At 44.3% G+C, this 21,773-nt stretch overlaps 1 protein-coding gene across 1 annotated transcript in view; it reads right to left on the reverse strand.

Moving 5' to 3' along the window:
* WWP2 (WW domain containing E3 ubiquitin protein ligase 2) overlaps positions 1-21,773 on the reverse strand; it is a 144,608-nt gene that overhangs the window by 15,329 nt on the left and 107,506 nt on the right. The window contains exons 9-10 of the mRNA XM_082863378.1: positions 18,644-18,733; positions 6,029-6,203 (exon numbers count right to left, since the gene is read on the reverse strand). Coding sequence (XP_082719504.1) covers positions 6,029-6,203; positions 18,644-18,733 — 265 coding nt within the window. The remainder of the gene's footprint in view (positions 1-6,028; positions 6,204-18,643; positions 18,734-21,773) is intronic.

Consider the following 21,773-nt stretch of genomic DNA (forward strand, 5'->3'; position numbering starts at 1 on the left):
GAGCGAGGGGGAGGGAGAGGTGTGCAGAGGAAGGTGGGCCAGGACGCCCCCAGGCCAGGCCGGGAGCCCGGAGCGGGGCTGCCCGGCAAAGCGCGGCCGGCCGGTGCGTCAGCTGCTCGGCTACTGCTCAAGGCGGCCAAGGCGGCTGAAATCACCACCACCTCCAACTTTCTCCAAGAACCACACACGGGAGGGGAAAAAATATCGCAGGCCTTTCCAATGAAATCATTCCCACAAACCCTGCCCACGCCCAGAGCTTCCTGGCTGGGGGCTGGGCCCTCCTCCCTCCTGGGCGCGGGGAGAGGGAGCAGCGGTGTGCGGCAGACTGAGGGCCATTCAGGCCCCGGGCCCCTCACCTCCCCCAGGAATGTTTTGCTTCCCTTCACAAAGCACCTTTCTTCTCCTCCGGCCTGAACCTGAAGTTGTTCAGTGTTCTGTGTGCGTCTGTCTGGGGAGGTGGGGCTGGGGGCGAGATGATGAGAGAGAGAGACAGAGAGAGAGAGAGAGACAAAGAGAGAGAGACAGAGACAGAGACAGAGGCAGAGAGAGACAGAGACAGAGACAGAGACAGAGGCAGAGAGAGACAGAGACAGAGAGAGACAGAGACAGAGAGACAGAGACAGAGGCAGAGAGAGACAGAGACAGAGAGACAGAGACAGAGAGGGAGAGAGAGAAGGGGAGACAGGAGAAAGAAGCGGGAGCTGACTCCGGGCCTTCAGGGTCACTGTTTACATTAGAACCTCCACCCCCAGCCTCACTCTGCTGCGGGGTCCCTGGGGCAGGGCTGCAGTGGCCCGAGAGTTCTCATAGCCTGCGGGGAACGGGGGTGCTGTCAAAGACTCTTCACACTGAAATAAAACAAGTATTGTTCCCCGCTGGCTTGCTTTTTCTCTCTCCTGTTTTTTCCTTTTTTTCTTTTTTTTTTTTTTTTTTTGTGCCAAAGCATTTTTATTTCACTTACTAAAATTTAATTGTTACATGAGGGGGATCAAGTTCTCAATGCAGACTTCGGGCTGCCTGGCGGGCCCCGTCTGGGGGCGGTGGAGCCACACACACGGGCAGGAGGATGAATGGAGCTCAGTCTCGGCTTGAGAAAACATTGGTAGAACTCAACTGCCAACGAACCCCCTTCCACGGCCCTCCCTCCACCCCCCGCTGAAAGGACAGAGAAACTTTCTTTCTGAGGTGGCAGCTACAAGTGACTCTTCCAAAGCAAGTTCCAACAAAGACATTTCAGTCTTGAAACCATAGGTTCCTTGATGGGACGGATCCCCCTTCCAGCAGAGGGCCTCCTAACCAGGCAGAGTGAAACTGCTCGAAGGTGCGGGAAGCCGGGCTGTCCTGGATTTAGGGCATGTTGCCCTCAGCCTCGAGGGTGTGCTTACGACCCCCACCACTGTTCCGATTTGTCTGGGGGCTGCTGAAAGAAAACTTCCCCAATTCACGGTGGTTATTATGGTATGTGTGTGGAGGAGAGGCCAGGTGAGGGGAGTTGGCATGTCATAAAACCCAAGCTCCTCCACCTTTTTCGTAGTTAATACATAACAAGAACAGTGGGTACAAAAAACACGCGGCAACAGAAGGGAAGGAACTACCTTGTGAAACATGCACGCGCTTCAGACAATGAAGCCAAGTAGGAGGCGGCGGGTGACGTTGAGCTGGACCAGTGTCCTCGCAAAAGGGAAGGGCTACAGAAAAGGTCATTCTAAGAAATTAAAAGCAGCAGCATTTGGTGCAATTGTTTTGGCTGATTCAGGCCTTTTTTCTCCCCCACCAGAGTAAGTGGATGATCTGCAAAGCATTCAGCAGCTCTGCTGGGAAATTAGCTCCCAACTGGTACCAACAGGGCTTCAGCGCGCTTACAGTCGTCTCTTGCCTGACTCTACAAATCAACACACCAAAAGGTCTTTTTTCTGACAGGCTTCGTGACCTGCACTGAACTAGAAACAAAAAATGTTTAATGGCCCCTTTCTTAATCTTTGCCTTTTTTTTTTTTAATGTCAGAAATTAAATGTTCACACAGTGTTGGCTCTCTTTCATGAAGGTGGTTTTTTGAAAAATGTCTTTGGTATCCTCTCATTCTCATCCCTAGAGGCGGAGAGAAGAGGAGGCGGACAGGAAGGGTGAGAGACCAGAGACTGATAAACACGAACGACACGTGAAATGGGTCAGTGGAAGCTGACGCTCATAATCATTTTACCTCTTACAGTTAAAGCAAAGCACTTGAGTATTTTGGATATTTCTTCCCTAATGTATATAGTACAACTTGAAAAATGTTTAAAGGAAGTGAACAGAAGCCAAGAAGACACAAAAAATTCAAAGCTATATATCCTGGCCAGAAAACCAAAACCCAAAAACCCCACATCTCCAGTGAGCCAACCAACTGCCCCTTCTCTCCTGCCACACCTTCCCCTGAAATGAGAGATCCCGAGTGTTACCTGGAGCATGGCTGGAAAAGCACAGAGAAAGGGGTATGGCGGGGGAGGGGACTGCGGTCAGAGAAGAGATCCTGGGATGTGCAGGTGACTCTAAGAGACAAGACAGTTTCCTTTATTATTAAGAAGAGAAAGGAATGCTGTTGAATAATTTTCCTGGTAACCGTCCCTGGGCTGGAAGAACTGGGGTGCAGGCCATGAGCCAGAGGGCTCACGTGAGTTCAAGTCCCTTAGGGACTAAAAGCATTTAGTTCCAGTAATATTTTAAGATACAAACTCAGAAATAAAGAATGTCTAGCAAACACAGCCGAGGGCAAGACAAGCTCTGGGAAGGGCAAAGAGGTTACAGCGTGGAAGGCAGGCTCCTTTTTTGTTGTTGTTGTTTTTAAGGATGCACCCACTGGGCACAGGACAAAACCCAGGTGCTTGAGAATTTGATCCAAGGGGCTCTTTGCAGAGCAAGAAACAAGTTGTCTGTTTCTGGATAAAACACTTGGGCGTCCATACGTTAGGAGCCGCAGGATGATTTGCTTCAGTCTTGCCAACACTGGCTACACCTTTGATTATCAGGGGAGGATCAGGCAGGAGTGGCGGAGGAGTCGCCACAGAAACAGTAGTAGGCTGCAAGCAGAGTCCCGTCGCAATTACAAGATGCACACGACTGGGCTGGGCATGCTCGGTGGACCGCAGCAGGACCACAAAACAGAGGGCAAATCAAAACTGCAGCGGCCAAGCGCAAGTATGTGCACGATGATCACCAGTAACAACGGCACACTGGGGCGTCAGGAGAGGGAAACTTGTCAGAGATAAGGGGATGATAACAGCGAGGCCCCCCCGAAAAAGGTATGCATTGAGGCAGGAAGGAATGCAGGAGACTGCCATCTGGGATTCCCTTGATTTCCCATATTGAACTGTATTTCGTGTTCTCTGCAGGCAGCAAAGAAGAACAAGGGCCTGGTTTCAGCCCAGCAGCAGCAGCAGGAGGGGGAGGGGAAGCCAATGGTATGGTATCAGCTCTTAAGTCTTCCGAGTCAAACCCTGGGCCAAGGCCAAACCCCAAAATAACTCTATGAAAGCGACTCTTCTTACTTGTAACCAGGACATGGCACCATAGCAAACAAGAGGGGTAAACCAAACCCAGAGGGGAGGGGAATCAACAGAGAGACATTGAAAGCTGACCCAAAAAAGATTCCTACCACGTTTTTCAACATGGGTCTTGTTTCAGGAACAAAAGGGAACCAGCACCTCCATCCAGAACCCTCCTGGATCCCCAGCCAAGCTGAGAAAACCATGTTAGAGGACTCAGAGAGAACATTTTCTTTTAAGCGCTGAATCTTTACTTTTAGGGGACACTCCAAGTCAAAGTTCTACCTCTACAGGCCTGGAATGATGTTGCTAAAATGAGAGAGGCAGGAGAGAGGAATGAAGGCTCCAAAAGACCGAGCAGACATGAGCTCCAGAATCTTCCCTTTCACACACCAAACATCTGGGTCAACTGACAGAACCTACACAGTGCATGGGAGGGTAGGGAAAAAAAAAGAGTCCTTCAATAGAGTTTTCTTTTTTAATTTAAGAAGTCAGGTAAGCAGGGAGACAAAACCATGAGACTCCTAAAAGGCGTCCTTGTCTCTAAGTCAAAGGACAAAGATGCCCAGACCTTTCCAGTTTTGCAGCCAAGAAAATGGCAGGGAAAGTCTTTGGGGCCCAGCTCAAACGGAATAATTTCTGAAATGCAGAGAAGGACCAGATTCCATCCAATTTTGAAACATGCCAGAACCGGATGCCCGGCATGTATGAAGGGGGCTGTGGAGTGGGAGGTCAGATGCCCAGCAGTGCTGCACCAGGTAGACCACTGGGCACGGGTTGTAGCCAGGCATCATAGCTGACCTTGGAGGCAACTCAATGTGACAAACACCAGACTTTCTGCTCATCCATACTAAGGAAACACTATATGATGAGCAATCAGCCCCCACAGACAGAAGAAGGAACAAGCCAGCCAAGGCCAATGCCACCATGCCTTCTGGTTGATGGGGTAGCTCCTGCTTTGGGTGAGCAGAGAAAGAGCTGGAAATGATGGCAAAGCTGATGATGAATGTTATTAACTGGAATGACAGGTTTTCTGAGCATTTAGAAATGGGTTGTGGGGTTAAAGTTCATTTCAAATAGAAACAATGTGAGTTAAACGTGGTGATGTCCTAGACCAGCTCAAAAAGTTTCCAACTTCCGATATACCACACCCTGTGCAGGTCCCACTGCAGGGGGGACAAAGCTTCATGTTCAAGGGGCTCTGAGAAAATGTAATCAGAGTTCCCACTTGGGAATACCACTTCTCTCTGCCAAAGAAGCTGGGTGGCTGGGCTCCCCACCAAGCACCAGGCTGCTGGTAGGGGCTCTAATGAGACAGAGACCCAGGAAGGAAGGTTCCTAAAGGGACCCAGTATGGGAGACCATTAGACAGTTAATTTGGGACCACAACACTCTGACTTCTGGACTAGAAGGTTTAAATGTTATTCTGTAGGTAATGACCACAGAAGGTTTTGAGCCAGTGATTAATAATGTAGAGCAAAGCCCCATTCCTTAAATCTTCCACAGTGATTTTTTTTAAAAGTGACAAAACGGGGAATTCCCTGGTGGTCCTGTGGTTAGGACTCCGAGCTTCCACTGCAGGGGACCCAGGTTTGATCCCTGGTTCAGAAACTAAGATCCCACAGCTGCGTGGCACGGCCAAAAAGTTAAAAAGAAAAAAAAAAAGTGCCAAAATGACAGTGATATTTGAAGACTGCTCTGCTAGAAACAGGCAGTACAGATTGGAGGAGAGAGAATGGCAGCAAAGAGACAATTCCAAGGCTGCCTTAATCATTCAGGTGGGAAGGACAGAGGAAAATCGGGAATCAGATAGAAGGAGGCTGATCTAGACCGGTGGCCAATACACTTTTTCTGTAAAGGGCCACAAAAACATTTTAGGCTTTATGGGCCACCTGGTCTTTGTTGTGGCTACTCAGCTCTGCCATTGTAGCATGAAAGCAGCCACAGTCAATACCCCCACTATGGGGTGTGCTTGTGTTCCGATAAAACTTTATTTACAAAACTAGCTGGGGGCCCGTTTGGCCCAAAGGCCATAGTTTGCCCACCCCAAATCCAGATGAACTTTAAGGTCCCTCCATCCTTCAGAACCTGTCAGATAACAAACACCTAAAGAAAACCAGTAGCAGCAATAGAAAGGGAAGAATTTGGGTGACTGCTTTGATTTGAAAAGGCAAGGTATGGGAGAGGTCACAGCAATCTTCAGGTCTCAAGTCTGGGTAAACGGACTTGGATGGAGGGACCAGAAGAGAAATCCAGTCCTGGAAGAAAGATGGGGGAATTCAGTTTCAGATACACATACTGAGTCCATAAACACAGAAGGTGGACATTGAGTCACTAAGTTAGAAACACTGGAGTTTGAGGAATTTCACTGTGATGAGTAAAATCTCCAGTGTCAGAGCACTGACATTTCTAGCCACCATTTTCCCTGCTCACCAAACAGGTCGACGGAGAATGTGCGTGGCCGCTGGGAGGCTCCCCTCCCTCGTAGCTGGCCCCCGGCCGCTCACCTGGTAGAGGAATCTTTGGCTGAAGTGCTGCATGGCGCCCTGGAGCTGGTTGCGCTGGGACTGCCACTGCTCATAGCTCCGCACGTACTCGGCCGTGGGGCGCTGCCAGGTGGTGGTCCGAGTGTTGTGGTCCACGTAGTAGAACCTGCCTCGGGGGTCTGTGCGTTTCTCCCAGCTGCAAACATCAAGCTCAGAATGAATATAGTGACCGCCTCACCCCTCCGCTCAAATGCTAGAGAAATCTCAGGATGGCTGGCAAGGAGGAGGGTGAGGAAGGGTCTGGTGTGGGGTCTGGCACAGGAGTTTGGCTCCTCCGGGAAGGCACAGCCAGGTGGGCTCCAGTCACGGAGGCTTCTAGGGCTTAGATGCTCCTAGCAGACATCTGTGGTTGCCCCCACCAGCAACCCATTCCTCTTTACCAACAGCTCCTGATTTCCATGTCAGAAATCCAAGTGGCTCTGGGGCACCTGACTGTACTCCCAACCCTGGAGTTGAAGTGTTGCCTGGACCAGAAGTGGGCAAGTGACCTATGCTGAGCCCATCAGGATGAATCTCATAGCTTTTGCTAGTTATGGTAGGAAGACTATAGTCTCTCTTCTTTGCTGGATATGACTGAGAAAGTATGCAGTCCTGGGACTGGCTGCCATCTTGGACCCAAACACAATATGAAGTTGACCCAGTAGATGGCAGAGCAGAAAAATGGGGAAAAAAAGCCAGTCTCGGGGATACTGCTGAGCCACTGGATCATGGTTCACTTGAAACCAGGATCTACATCTAGAATTTTTAGTTACATGAGGCAGTGAATTCTCTTCATTATTCAAGCCAATTTGGATCCCAATTTTTGTTCCTTGAAACTGAAATTATCCTGATATAAGGTGCCAGTGAAAATACGTTGCATGACCACGAGAAGAAGAGTTGGTGCAAATGACAGCAGGACTCTCCACATTATCTTTTGTTGAGGAAGCAATCTTTCCAAAGTTGGCCCTAAAATATCCTTGGGCAAGGCAGGGCTAGAGCAGAGAGTAAAAATCCTCAGCTGTGCTTGGTAGGTGTAACTTGATTTCCACATACACAGGGAAGAAGTGATCAAAAGAAAGTAAGAAAGGGAACTCCGCAGGGTGATAGAAATATTTTACATTTTGATGGAGTGTGAGTTACATAAGTGTATGCATTTGTCAAAGCTCAGTGAACTGTATAACTAAGATCTGTTTATCTCACTGTGTGTAAATTATATTTCAATTTTCAAAAATGAATCTGAATCTAATTAAGCCTCCATATCTAACGACCAGTTTACCAGGAAAGATAAGGAATAAAGGAACATGTAACACAACACCAGGAGTCACAATCAGCCACATCCAGAATGTGAGAAATTCTACAAGACAGATGCCCAGGATCTTCAACAAATAAAGAGCCAGAAAAAAACAAGAAAGGGTGGGGGAACTTATAGAATAAGAGAGACTTATGAGATCAGCCAAAAGCAATGTGTTGATCTTGAGTTTGGATCTGATTCAAACAAATCAAGCGTGAAAACATTTTTAAGACAACTGGGGAAAACGCAACACAGACTGCGCATGACATAAGTAAGGAAATATTGTTAATTGTGTTGGGTGGGATAATGGCATTTTGGTTATGTTTAAAACAAAACACTCATCTGTTAGAGGTGTATGTGATGTATTTATGGATCCAAGGATATGATGACTGGGATTTGCTTTACAATTCATTGGTCCCCTCCCCTGAAAAGTGGGAAGATCAGATAAAACAAAATATTAACTGTTAGAACCAGGCAATGGTTACAAGGGATTCATTGCTATTCTCTCAAATTTGCTGTATGCCTGAATTTTCCATTATAAATTTGAAAGGGGAAGGGGGAGAAAAGGAGTTTTAAAAAAATAAGAGAGAGATACCACTGAAGAAAACGAGGTTAACCCAATGCAAAAGGAACCCAAAATGGATTACACTGTACGATTCCAAAGTGTTGGAGGGTCTTTGTTCCCTAACTACCTTGTCATACCATCTCTGAATTCTGATCTTATCCACATGACTATGGCGCTTTGGTCTGATACTTTCCTCAGCTTTCAGGGTTAGCCTCCTAGCTGACTTTTGTTGCCACCTCTTCAACAATTCTTGCAAACTCAAAGCCTCCCTAAAAATGGCTTCTCCTCAAGTATTTCCCAGTCCCTGTTCACAGACTGCGTCTGAATTCCGCTTGCTGGACTGCCTTGCCGTCCTGACCTGCTGCCACTTTGGATTCCACTAAACACCATCCCTCTCGCCCCAAACCTGAGCCTTTCCCCGTCCTCCCTGCATCAGTCCTCCTCCCGGGGATAAAACAACACCATCATTCCCGACTCTTCCTTTCCTACAGATGTCAGTAAGCCACTCAGCCCGAGGGCTTCTGTTTATTTCGTCTCCCTGCCCTGGACTTTCCATTTCTACGTCCAACTGTCTCTGAACTAATCTCCTTATCCAATCCAGCCAATAAACCGCCATCAGGGTAACCCCAGCAGACCGACTCCTTATGTCAGGCTCGAGTCAAAACCTTGAATCAGTATGCAAGGCTCACAATAATCTGGAACCTTCCCACCTTTCTCATAAATTCTCCCAACCAGTGATTTTTATTTATTTTTATTTGTTAGCAAAGGAATCATGTATCTATGGTTTGAAACACAAACAGTACTACAGGAGATACAATGAAAAGCAGTGTCTCCCGCCCTCCTTCTCCCCACTGCTGATTTCTGCTCCCCAGAGGCAACAACTACTTTCAGCTCTTGACTACTTCTTCTATTGACAGTCGTACTTCTAAATAAATGCTTACTCCATAATTTCTTGAGTTCTGCCAAATTAGATATGACTTATGGACTTTCCACTAGCAAAGCTGAGGATTTAGTTCTTGTACTCCACCCCCCAACACACACAAGGCTCTCTCCTCCTCCATCCTCCCAATTTAGAAAACCAACATTAACTCAATATTCAGAGTTTGGATTATGACTTTGTAGAATACTATACATACATTTGCTTACTTGTACACCTTTTTTCTGTTTCTCTAGAGTTAAGAACTGCGTGTTTTATTCTGCTTGGTTTTCAAGGACCTATCACAAATTCACCCCCAGATTCTGACAGGGCTGGTGGCCTCCCAGGATCACTTAACTCTGGGCCTCATTTCTCCAGGCACCCTTTGTCCAGCGTGGACAGCTGTCCTCCAGGCCTGCCTGCTCTACATTCCTGCCCTGAGTCATCTTCCCTCACCCTCCTCTTGGCCCCTGAACAGAGTCTCCTGTGTCCTGCATCTCAGGACTTCTTGCTCTGTTTCCTCTTGTCTGGTAGAAGAAATCGTCTAGGAGTTTCTGAGAAAGGATGCATCAAAGTTAATTTTTTGAAACCCTGAATGTCCGAAGATACCTTTATATCAACCCTCACACCTGAGTGTTAAAATGTCTAAAAGTTGATTTCTGGATTCACTCAGCTGTTTCACTAGAAGATCCCCAAATATCACAATCTATAGTTTTCTTCCCTTAGACTGGTCACTTTCCCCAGCAAAAAAAAACCTTCCTGTCTTTACCCTGGAGACAGCATCCTCACTTAATCCTTTTTTCCTGAGTTCATCTCTGCCTTCGGCTATGGCTGTGTTCTCCACACTGGTTCTACTCTCCCAGGAACTTCTTACTCTAGCAGTACTCACGTGCGTGTATGTGAACATGTGTGTGCATGTCTGTGTGTGCACACATACACATGGCAGAGGGTTGGGAGCGATGGCTGACAACTAGACATCTAGCTGCTCCCTGCACAAATTTTAAACTTCCAAGTTTTTTGTCTCATTACACATACACATACACATACACATTCACACACACACCCCATATGTTTCTGATCGCTGAGGCTTTCCAGGGCTCCATGGTGCAAATTGGCTGCCTTCCGGGTGGAAACCCCACACCGGAAGCTTGGGTTTCAGCTTTCGCAACTCTGCCATTTATCCATCAGCAACTAAACTCTGATTACAATCTCCCATATGCTTTTTCTCCTCTCCCATTCCTTTATCATTATACTTTTTTTATAACCTTTATTGCTATTTTAGTGGGTTTTCAGGAAGGAATGGAAATAAACACATGTTCGATCCATATGTTTAACTAGAAGTCCTCTGCACTGGTGAATTTCAAACTTCTAAGCAGCATAATCACACCCTTGGTTGCAGGTAAAATCTTACGCAGAATCACAATCTACAAAAACAGAGCAGTGGTTGGAGGCCAGGTCAGCCCTTTCATGTTGTTTGGTTCCAGGGGGCATCTGCACCAAACCCAGGGGCCTTGCTGTACACACTTGGAGCATCTTTGTTTCACACAAACCCTCCACTCCAGCAAAACTGCTCCATGCATCATTCCCTAAACACAGCTTTTACATTCACACTGTTCTCCCAACCTGGATCACCTTCCTCTTCTCACTGAAGTCCACCCCTCAGCCTTTCCTAAAGACCAAGTCGAAGCCCCCTGTGAGGCCTCCCCAATACCATGCTCTATGGTGATCACTCTCCCTGCTCACCTCAAGTTTGAGAACCACCTAAGAATGACTAAACAGCAAATTACTGCATTCATCCTTAACTACCAGGTCCAATACTTTTTTCTCCTGGATAAAACGACTGGTCTTCATACAAGTGTCCCATGGGTGGGACAGAAGGGGATGGCCATGATAAACTGAATCCTTTGGTTCAATCTCGCTCCTGGATGTCTAGGTCTGCTGATATAATGGCTCCATCTATAGTTTCAAGGCTGCTCTCACCATGGTAATACTTCCCCAGGGTGGAACTTCTCCCATTAATTAGTAATGAAAGCTTGAGCATTCTGTTCTCTCCGGGTTCCCTACTACATAGCAAAACTAAGTGCCAGGGGCTTTAAGGTCTGGGCCTAAAACTCAGGAAGAACTCATAGGCTACAGGGGGTGCAGAGCTGAGCCATCTCACAATAAAACATTAAAACTATCCTGAAAATAAGAAAGCTGGGTCTAGTATTCCACCTCAATATTTAAAGAACAGTAAATCCTCAGCCATTCTTAGAAGATACCATTAAATATCTTCATTTAGATTCCATTCAAACGTTCACCAGGTCAAGGTCTAAATAACTTATAGACCAGAGAGGTTAAGAGGCAAGCAACCAGCACACTTACAGAGTTACCACCACTTTTAAATATATGTGTCATAGGGAGATTGGTTCAAGATGGTGGAGCAGAAGAACGTGCGCTCACTCCCTCTTGCGAGAGCACTGGAATCACAACTAACTGCTGAACAATCATCGACAGAAAGAAACTGGAACTCACCAAAAAAGATACCCCACATCCAAAGACAAAAGAGAAGCCACAATGAGATAGTAGGAGGGGCGCAATCACAATAAAATCAAGTCCCATAACTGCTGGGTGGGTGACTCACAGACTGGAGAACAATTATACCACAGAAGTCCACTCACTGGAGTGAAGGTTCTGAGCCCCATGTCAGGCTTCCCAATCTGGGGGTCTGACAACAGGAAGAATTCCTAGAGAATCAGACTTTGAAGGCTAGCGGGATTTGACTGCAGGACTTCGACAGGACTGGGGGAAACAGAGACTCCACTTTTGGAGGGCACACACAAAGTAGTGTGCGCATCAGGACCCAGGGGAAAGAGCAGTGATCCCATAGGAGACTGAACCAGACCTACCTGCTGGTGTTGGAGGGTCTCCTGCAGAGGAGGGGGGTGGCTGTGGCTCACCATGGGGACGGGGGGACACTGGCAGCAGAAGTTCTGGGAAGTACTCCTTGGAGTGAGCCCTCCCAGAGTCTGCCATTAGCCCAACCAAAGAGCCTGTAGACTCCAGTGCTGGGTCGCCTCAGGCCAAACAATCAACAGGGAGGGAACTCAGCCCCACCCATCAGCAGACAAGTGGACTAAAGTTTTACTGAGCTCTGCCCACCAGAGCAACACCCAGCTCTACCCACCACCAGTCCTGCCCATCAAGAAGCTTGCACAAGCCTCTTAGATAGCCTCATCCACCAGAGGGCAGACAGCAGAAGCAAGAAGAACTACAATTCTGCAGGCTGTGGAAGGAAAACCACATTCACAGAAATAGAGACAAAATGAAAAGGCAGAGGACTATATACCAGATGAAGGAACAAGATAAAACCCCAGAAAAACAATTAAATGAAGTGGAGATAGGCAACCTTCCAGAAAAAGAATTCAGAATAATGATAGTGAAGATGATCCAGGACCTGGGGAAAAGAATGGAGGCAAAGATCGAGAAGATGCAAGAAATGTTTAACAAAGACCTAGAAGAATTAAAGAACAAACACCTAGAAGAATTAAAGAACAAACAAACAGAGATGAACAATACAATAACTGAAATGAAAACTATACTAGAAGGAATCAATAGCAGAATAACTGAGGCAGAAGAACAGACAAGTCACCTGGAAGACAGAATGGTGGAATTCACTGCTGTGGCACAGAATAAAGAAAAAAGGAATGAAAAGAAATGAAGACAGCCTAAGATAACCTCTGGGACAACATTAAGCACACCAACATTCACATTATAGGGGTCCCAGAAGGAGAAGAGAGAGAGAAAGGACCCGAGAAAATATTTGAAGAGATTATAGTCAAAAACTTCCCTAACATGGGAAAAGTAATACCCACCCAAATCCAGGAAGTGCAGGGAGTCCCAGGCAGGATAAACCCAAGGAGAAACATACCAAGACACATAGTAATCAAACTGACAAAAATTAAAGACAAAGAAAAATTACTGAAAGCAACAAGGGAAAAATGACAAATAACATTCAAGGGAACTCCCATAAGGTTAACAGCTGATCTCTCAGCAGAAACTCTACAATCCAGAAGGGAGTGGCACGATACATTTAAAGTGATGAAAGGGAAGAACCTGCAGCCAAGACTACTCTACCCAGTAAGGATCTCATTCAGATTTGATGGAGAAATCAAAAGCTTTACAGACAAGCAAAAGCTAAGAGAATTCAGCACCACCAACCCAGCTCTACAACAAATGCTAAAGGAACTTCTCTAAGTGGGAAACACAAGAGAAGAAAAGGACCTACAAAAACAAACCCATAACAGTTAAGAAAATGGTAATAGGGACATACATATCAATAATTACCTTAAATATGAATGGATTAAGTGCTCCAAACAAAAGACACAGGCTCGTTGAATGGATACAAATACAAGACCCATATATATGCTGTCTACAAGAGACCCACTTCAGACCTAGGGACACATACAGACTGAAAGTGAGGGGATGGAAAAAGATATTCCATGCGAATGGAAATCAAAAGAAAGCTGGAGTAGCAATACTCATATCAGATAAAATAGACTTTAAAATAAAGAATGTTACAAGAGACAAGGAAGGACACTATGTAATGATCAAGGGACCAATCCAAGAAGAAGATATAACAATTATAAATATATATGCACCCAACATAGGAGCATCTCAATATATAAGGCAACTGCTAACAGCTATAAAAGAGGAAATTGACAGCAACACAATAATAGTGGGGGATTTTAACACCTCACTTACACCAATGGAGAGATCATCCAGACAGAAAATTAATAAGGAAACACAAGCTTTAAATGACACAATAGACCAGATAGATTTAATTGATATTTATAGGACATTCCATCCAAAAACAGCAGATTACACTTTCTTCTCAAGTGCACACAGAACATTCTCCAGGAGACATCACATCTTGGGTCACAAATCAAGCCTCAGTAAATTTAAGAAAACTGAAATCATATCAACCATCTTTTCCGACCACAAAGCTCGCTATAAGATTAGAAATCAATTACAGGGAAAACAACGTAAAAAACACAGACACATGGAGGCTAAACAATACATTACTAAATAACCAAGAGATCACTGAAGAAATCAAAGAGGAAATCAAAAATACCTAGAGACAAATTACAACAAAAACACGATGATCCAAAACCTATGGGATGCAGCAAAAGCAGTTCTAAGAGGGAAGTTTATAGCAATATGAGCCTACCTCAAGAAACAAGAAAAATCTCAAATAAACAATCTAACCTTACACCTAAAGGAACTAGAGAAAGAAGAACAAACAAAACCCAAAGTTAGTAGAAGGAAAGAAATCATAAAGATCAGAGCAGAAATAAGTGAAAAAGAAACAAAGAAAACAATAGCAAAGATCAATAAAACTAAAAGCTGGTTCTTTGAGAAGATAAACAAAATTGATAAACCTTTAGCCAGACTTATCAAGAAAAAGAGGGAGAGGAATCAAATCAATAAAATTAGAAATGAAAAAGGAGAAGTTACAACAGACACCGCAGAAATACAAAGCATCCTAAGAGACTACTACAAGCAACACTACGCCAGTAAAATGGACAACCTGGAGAAATGGACAAATTCTTAGAAAAGTATAAGCTTCCAAGACTGAACCAGGAAGAAATAGAAAATATGAAGAGACCAATCACAAGTAATGAAATTGAAACCGTGATTAAAAATCTTCCAACAAACAAAAGTCCAGGACCACATGGCTTCACAGGTGAATTCTACCAAACATTTAGAGAAGAGCTAACACCCATCCTTCTCAAAATATTGCAGAAGAAGGAACACTCCCAAACTCATTCTGTGAGGCCATCATCACCCTGATACCAAAACCAGACAAAGATACTAGAAAAAAAGAAAATTACAGGCCAATATCACTGGTGAATATAGATGCAAAAGTCCTCAACAAAATACTAGCAAACAGATTCCAAAAGCACATTAAAAGGATCATTCACCATGATCAAGTGGGGTTTATCCCAGGAATGTAAGGATTCTTCAATATATGCAAATCAATCAATGTGATACACCATATTAACAAATTGAAGCAGAAAAACCATATGATCATCTCAATAGATGCAGAAAAAGTTTCTGACAAAATTCAACACCCATTTATGATAAAAACTCTCCAGAAAGTGGGCATAGAGGGAAACTACCTCAACATAATAAAGGCCATATACGACAAACCCACAGCAAACATCATTCCCAATGGTGAAAAACTGAAAGCATTTCCTCTAAGATCAGGAACAAGACAAGGATGTCCACTCTCACCACTATTATTCAACATAGTTTTGGAAGTCCTAGCCATGGCAATCAGAGAAGAAAAAGAAATAAAAGGAATACAAATTGGAAAAGAAGAGGTAAAATTGTCACTGTTTGCAGATGGATTTGGATTGGAAGAATCAATATTGTGAAAATGACTATACTAACCCAAAGCAATCTACAGATTCAATGCAATCTCTATCAAATTACCAGTGGCTATTTTTACAGAACTAGAACAAAAAATCTTAAAATTTGTATGGAGACACAAAAGACCCCGAATTGCCAAAGCAGTCTTGAGGGAAAAAAACGGAGCTGGAGGAACCATATGCCCTGACTTCAGACTATACTACAAAGCTACAGTAATCAAGACAACACGGTACTGGCACAAAAACAGAAATACAGATCAATGGAATAGGACAGAAAACCCAGAGATAAACCCACGCACCTATGGTCAACTAATCTATGACAAAGGAGGCAAGGATATACAATGGAGAAAAGACAGTCTCTTCAATAAGTGGTGCTGGGAAAACTGGAGAGCTACACGTAAACGAATGAAATTAGAACACGCCCTAACACCATACACAAAAATAAACTCAAAATGGATTAGAGACCTAAATGTAAGACCAGACACTATAAAAGTCTTAGAGGAAAACATAGGAAGAACAAACACCCTTTGACATAAATCACAGCAAGATTTTTTTTGATCCACCTCCTAGAGTAATGGAAATAAAAATAAAAAATTAACAAATGGGACCTAGTGAAATTTAAAAGCTTTTTCAAAGCAAAGGAAACTACAAACAAGATGAAAAGACAACCCTCAGAATGGGAGAAAATATTTGCAAATGAATCAACGGACAAAGGATTAATCTCCAAAATATATAAACAGCTCATGCAGCCCAATATTAAAAAAACAAACAACCCAATCAAAAAATGCACAGAAGACCTAAACAGACATTTCTCTAAAGAAGACATACAGATGCCCATAAGCACAGGAAAAGATGCTCAACATCACTAATCATTAGAGAAATGCAAATTAAAACTACAATGAGGTATCACCTCACACCAGTTAGAATGGGCATCATCAGAAAATCTACAAACAACAAATGCTGGAGAGCTTGTGGAGAAAAGGGAACCCTCTTGCACTGTTGGTGGGAATGTAAATTGATACAGCCACTATGGAGAACAGTATGGAGGTTCCTTAAAAAACGAAAAACAGAATTACCATATGAGCCTGCAATCCCACTCTTGGGCATATACCCAGAGAAAACCATAATTCAAAAAGACTCATGCACCCCAACGTTCATTGCAGCACTATTTACAATAGCCAGGTCATGGAAGCAACCTAAATGCCCACCGACAGATGAAAGGATCAAGAAGATGTGGTACATATATACAATAGAATATTACTCAGCCATAAAAAGGAACGCAATTGGGTCATTTGTAGCGATGTGGACGGATCTAGAGACTGTCATACAGAGTGAAGTAAGTCAGAAAGAGAAAAACAAATATCGCATATTAATGTATATATGTGGAACCTAGAAAAATGGTACAGATGAACCAGTTTGCAGGGCAGAAATAGAGACACAGATGTAGAGAACAAACGTATGGACACCAAGGGGGGAAAGTGGTGGTGGTGGTGATGGTGTGCTGAATTGGGAGACTGGGACTGACATATATACACTAATATGTATAAAATGGATAACTAATAAGAACCTGCTGTATAAAAAATATATAAAATAAAATTCAAAAGTTCAAAACAAAAAAGACAGACAAAAAAATATATACATGCTATAAATTCACAAAGTACAAGTGTGCAATGTGTCCTGTTAAAAGTTGATGATTAATTTGTGAGACAACTGGAGAAATCTGACTACTCACTGGGTTTGATAGTGGTAGGTAAATACTGTTAATAATATAGTGTTTTTACTTTTAATAAGAGAACACTTTTTAGAAATATGTACTGAAATTTGGATAAAATGATACGATGTCTGGGATCTGCTTCAAAATGATCTAGAACAGGGGTGGGGGAGGGGTGAGTGAGGATTACACAGCAGGAGGTGGCAAATGTTTTCTACCAAGAGCCGAAAAGTAAATATTTCAGTCTTTACAGGCTTTACAGTCTGTATCACAATTACTCAACTCGGCCAATGAGCACAAAAGCAGCCATGGACAATAAGTAAACAAATGAGAGGGGCTGTGTTCCAATAAAACTTTATTTACAAAACAGGTGGCAGGCTGGATTTTGTCCACAGGCCCACAGTTTGCCAACCACTGGTATAGATGAAACAAGAGTGGCCATGAGTTGATAATTATTGAACCTAGGTGTTGAGTGTGTGGGCATTCTTTGTCCCACATATTTGAAAAATTCAATATGAAAATTTCTATAATTTCCATAATAAAATGTTTTAATTTTTTTCTAAGAAGTCGATGTTTATCTTTGGTAAGTTCCCTGGACTTAAAGTAAAAGGAGAAACAGAGTGAGACCTAAGGAGGCAGATTATGAGTGTGATTTCCAGAACGGTAAGGAAGAAAAGGAAAACACAAAAGCATTCTACTGGAAAACTGAAACTAAAAGCAGCCCATCCGTGGAAACTTGTAGGACTGGAAAGTGAGGTGATATTTGCCCGGCACACGCCTGACAGGTGAACAAAACAGAGCACGGGGGTTCTCCCGATACGCCCACCTCTGACATCCTCTCCCTCCGCAAGCTTCGGAGGGGGAAGTCAGCGTTCATGTTCTATGTAGGAGCCCTTCATGGCTGCTTTACTGGGAGGTGATTCTTTCCTGAGAGCAGAATGCATTCCCTTTCGAAAGCTCTCAGGACTGGGAGACGCATGTGGAAAGAACTTTCTGTCCCTGGCAGACAGGGAACCAAACCCCTTCTCCTTGAACTTGGACACTCTTCCCTCACTTGGAAGCCTCACTCATCCTCTGGTTTTGGAGAACTTAGCTGCGTTCTCGCAAAGCTCGCTGAATGAGAAGCACACTGTCTCCAGGGGCTGGTTGGACACAGGGCGCTATGAAATGCATCAACACCCTCTCTATCTTGGCTTCCTTGTGCTCTTTTTTCCCCCAGAGATGCTCTAAATGTTCCTAGTCTGTCCTAGGAAATGAGAGCAGAATTAAAGTAAGTGAGTAGGAAAGGCAATCAAGGGACCCAGGATAAATGTCCCTAGACTTTGCTACCTCTGCAGAAAGAAACTGAAAATCGGGCCCTACAGGATATTTCTGTAGGTGAAATGACTGAGGCCAGTGAGACACCAAGGGCCCTGGAAGCCTCCTCAACCCTCCTTCCTCCAGAACCCAATATCCATGGGGGCTCTGAATACCACTTAAGAAAGCCCATGGCCAATACAACACATGTAGGAGAAGGGAAAGTAGAAAGAGAGAGCAAAGAATGCAGAAGGGAATGACTGTAGGAGGAGGGGGAAATAAAGAGAGAAAGGAGGAGAGTGGGGGAAAATAAAGAGATGGCCATAGCAGTGAGTGGTGGAGAAGCTGATGGGGGACTCTTGGTGTCAGTTCTAGAGCCTCGGGTCTTACTGGTTCAAGCCTTACCCTGGAGGAAGAGGCCGCTCCCAGGTGGTGGTCTTGGTATTGTGGTCAACATAATAGACACGCCCGTTGGGGAGCTCTCGCTGCTCCCATCTGCAAAATAAAGTCAAGGGAGGCATGAGACACACCGGTGAAAGGCATATGCCCTTGCTCAAAGGAGTCATTCACTACTATTAGGCTAATGTGAGAGGTAACATCAAAGTCGACATGCAAGACCAACCCGCTGGTCAGACAAGCTCCACGTTGTCACTGATGGTGGCACCCACGTCTGCTTCTTGAAAAAACTATAACAGTTCCCCTTTATGGATTCAAAGTACTAGATAACCCATAGATCACGCTAAATTCCCTAAACAACCCATATGAATCTACATTGCCATGGATTTTTGTGAATCACTGTCTCTTGGTCATTTGGGGATCAAAGAGCCCTTTAGGAATGGATGAAAGCTTCCAAAATGCACTCACCAACAAAAATGTGTGTGCAATTTCTGGGATTCCTGGACCTCTCCTAAAGCTCATCCGTGGACCCTCCAGAGCTCGTAGCCTACTACCTTCTAAAGTCACAAATTATATGACTATCCCTGTTCTCCTAGAATCATATATATTCATGATCACATTTCTTTTTAAAATACAGGATTCATTTACAGAGTATCTTTAAAAGAGATCTGGATGAATCAAGAAACATAGCATACTGCTATTTATTGGCTGCTCTACCCCTCAGTCTGTGTGTGGGTTACTATGAGATCAGGGTGCTGAGGGTGGCTCATCTGTGCTAAGGGCAGAACAACAAGGTAGCAGATGATCCAAAGAGTTAAGACAAAGACAAAATCACTACAAAATACAGCCAAGGACCACCCGTCCCCACACTCGTGTTATTCCCACATTCAATGCAATCTGACAATAACTCCACTTCCCTAGAATACAGTAACCTACATATACGGGATGCAAAGATTTATATTTATAAAATGATTACCATTTTATGAAGGATGTTAATGGTCCCGTTAGCCTTTATGTTTTACATTGATTTTATTTACTTCTACTTTTGGGTACTGCCTAGGGGAAGGTGACCTCTGCCAGGAAGCTAGTACAGTCCTACTGAAATGCTTGTTTTAAAAACACAAATCTATGCCAATGTGATTGATACATAAGGGAACGTACTATGAATTTTGGGTTTGCTTTGCATGAATTGGCCTTCAAAACACACTAGTTGAACACAGAAGACTTCCCCTAGCTAAACCCAGTCGTGTAGAAATACACAAAACCCATACTCATCTGCCGGCTACCTCACTTTACTGCATGTTACACACCATACTCACCCACATCTGGTGTTACATCTCCCATCTGATTTCAGAAAACCCTCTTTGTACCACTTCATGACAACACTCACAAGCTCCAACCTTTCCAACACCTGCTTCCACAAGCAAACTTCAGGTCTTCTCATGGAAATGTGCCATATGTATTGTAGTGTTATGATCTCAGCCATTTAACATGTGTAAAACCATGCTACCATCGTTATTAGGTTCCTATTTGTGTCACTGACAAATTTTTGACTGTTACACCCCTAATCCATTTTTCCCCGTAAGCCCTGTGGTTTTTACTGCATGATTTGGCATAGCGTGGTGGTTTCTAGGAACACATATGTTATAGCAGAGTTGACTGTACACTGAAATAAATGTCCTAACTTCTGTTACTAAGCCTGGTGTGTCTACTCAAATAGACATCAGCTTTATTCGATACAATTTCTCACGTCTGATCAGCAGACTGCATTGATAAGCCCCTCTGAGGTTAATTCAGATACAGGTATATGCAAGGTTTCTAAGGCAAAGATGGGAAGGGGTTAACCATCACCCACTGAATGTCCACAATGAGCTGCAGGCTCATCTTTACTTGATTCAGTCCTGCCTTCATCCTTTACAGTGGCACATGCCATCACCATCGAGGGAACTGAGGCTCAGAGAGGCTAAGTAACTCTTACATGGAATTTAAACTCAGCTCTCTGGGACTTCCCTTGTGGTCCAGTGGTTAAGACTTCACCTTCCAATGCAGGGGGTGCAGGTTCGATCCCTGCTTGGGGAACTAAGATCCCACGTGCCTCGTGGCCAAAAAACCAAAACATAAAACAGAAGCAATATTGTAACAAAATTCAATAAAGACTTTAAAAATGGTCCACATTGGGACTTCCCTCGTGGTCCAGTGGCTGAGACTCCATGCTCCCAATGCAGGGGGCCAGGTTCGATTCCTGGTCAGGGAACTAGGTCCCACATGCCACAACTAAGAGTTCACATGCCTCAACTAAAGAGCCCACATGCTGCAACTAAGACCCGGCGCAGCCAAATAAATAAGTATTTTTAAAGTTATTTTTCTTTAATGGTCCACATCAGAAAAATCTAAACAAACAAACAAACTCAGCTCTGACTCTCTAGCCCATGAGTTTTACCATGTCACTCTGAAAGGAAGAAAGGAGGAAAAGGAAGGGCAACTGGAACTTATAAGGAACCCACAACCCAGCAGACAAGGTGCCAGGTGCCTTTCCAAAGCCCACCTCAACGTGAACAGCTTTCCCTAGCACAGGAGTCTGGGTAGGGGGACCTATAGGACCAAGACGACTGGGGAGAAATTACAGTAAGTCCACCTAGTTAATTTCTAGGCTCCATTTTAATCACAACCCTCTGCTCAGATACAATCTATGGGAAGAGGCTGCACATTTTGCACCACTGGGAGGCTTAGCCTGGGAGCAGTGAGGTCTGGTAGTTCCAGACTCCCTCCTTCCAAAAGGGATCAACTACTGTGTTGAGGACCGGAGTGCTATAAACACCATTAAAATGGGCTCGAGAACATTTTCTCTCCTGGGTATTCCCGCTCAAGGTTCTGGTTGAAGCAGATACTGGTGACTTGGCCCAGGTGCCCTGGGTTCCTCCCACTGCAAAAGGAAGATTCTTGCACTTCAGTCAGTATTTTATTGAAAGGGCAGAATCTTCTGACAAAACTGACCAGGTGAAAATAAACACAGGGTAAAGTTAAAGCTCTTCTCCCTCTCGATGTCCTTCTGAATTAAAAGACAAAAGAGTAAACAGATATTGCCAGCTCAAAAGACTGGTAGGGATCTGGTGGGGACCCTTCAGCAAAAAAGGCTAAC

The sequence above is a fragment of the Leucopleurus acutus genome (assembly GCF_964270905.1).
Source record: "Leucopleurus acutus genome assembly, chromosome: 20".
Classification (NCBI taxonomy): Eukaryota; Metazoa; Chordata; class Mammalia; order Artiodactyla; family Delphinidae; genus Leucopleurus; species Leucopleurus acutus.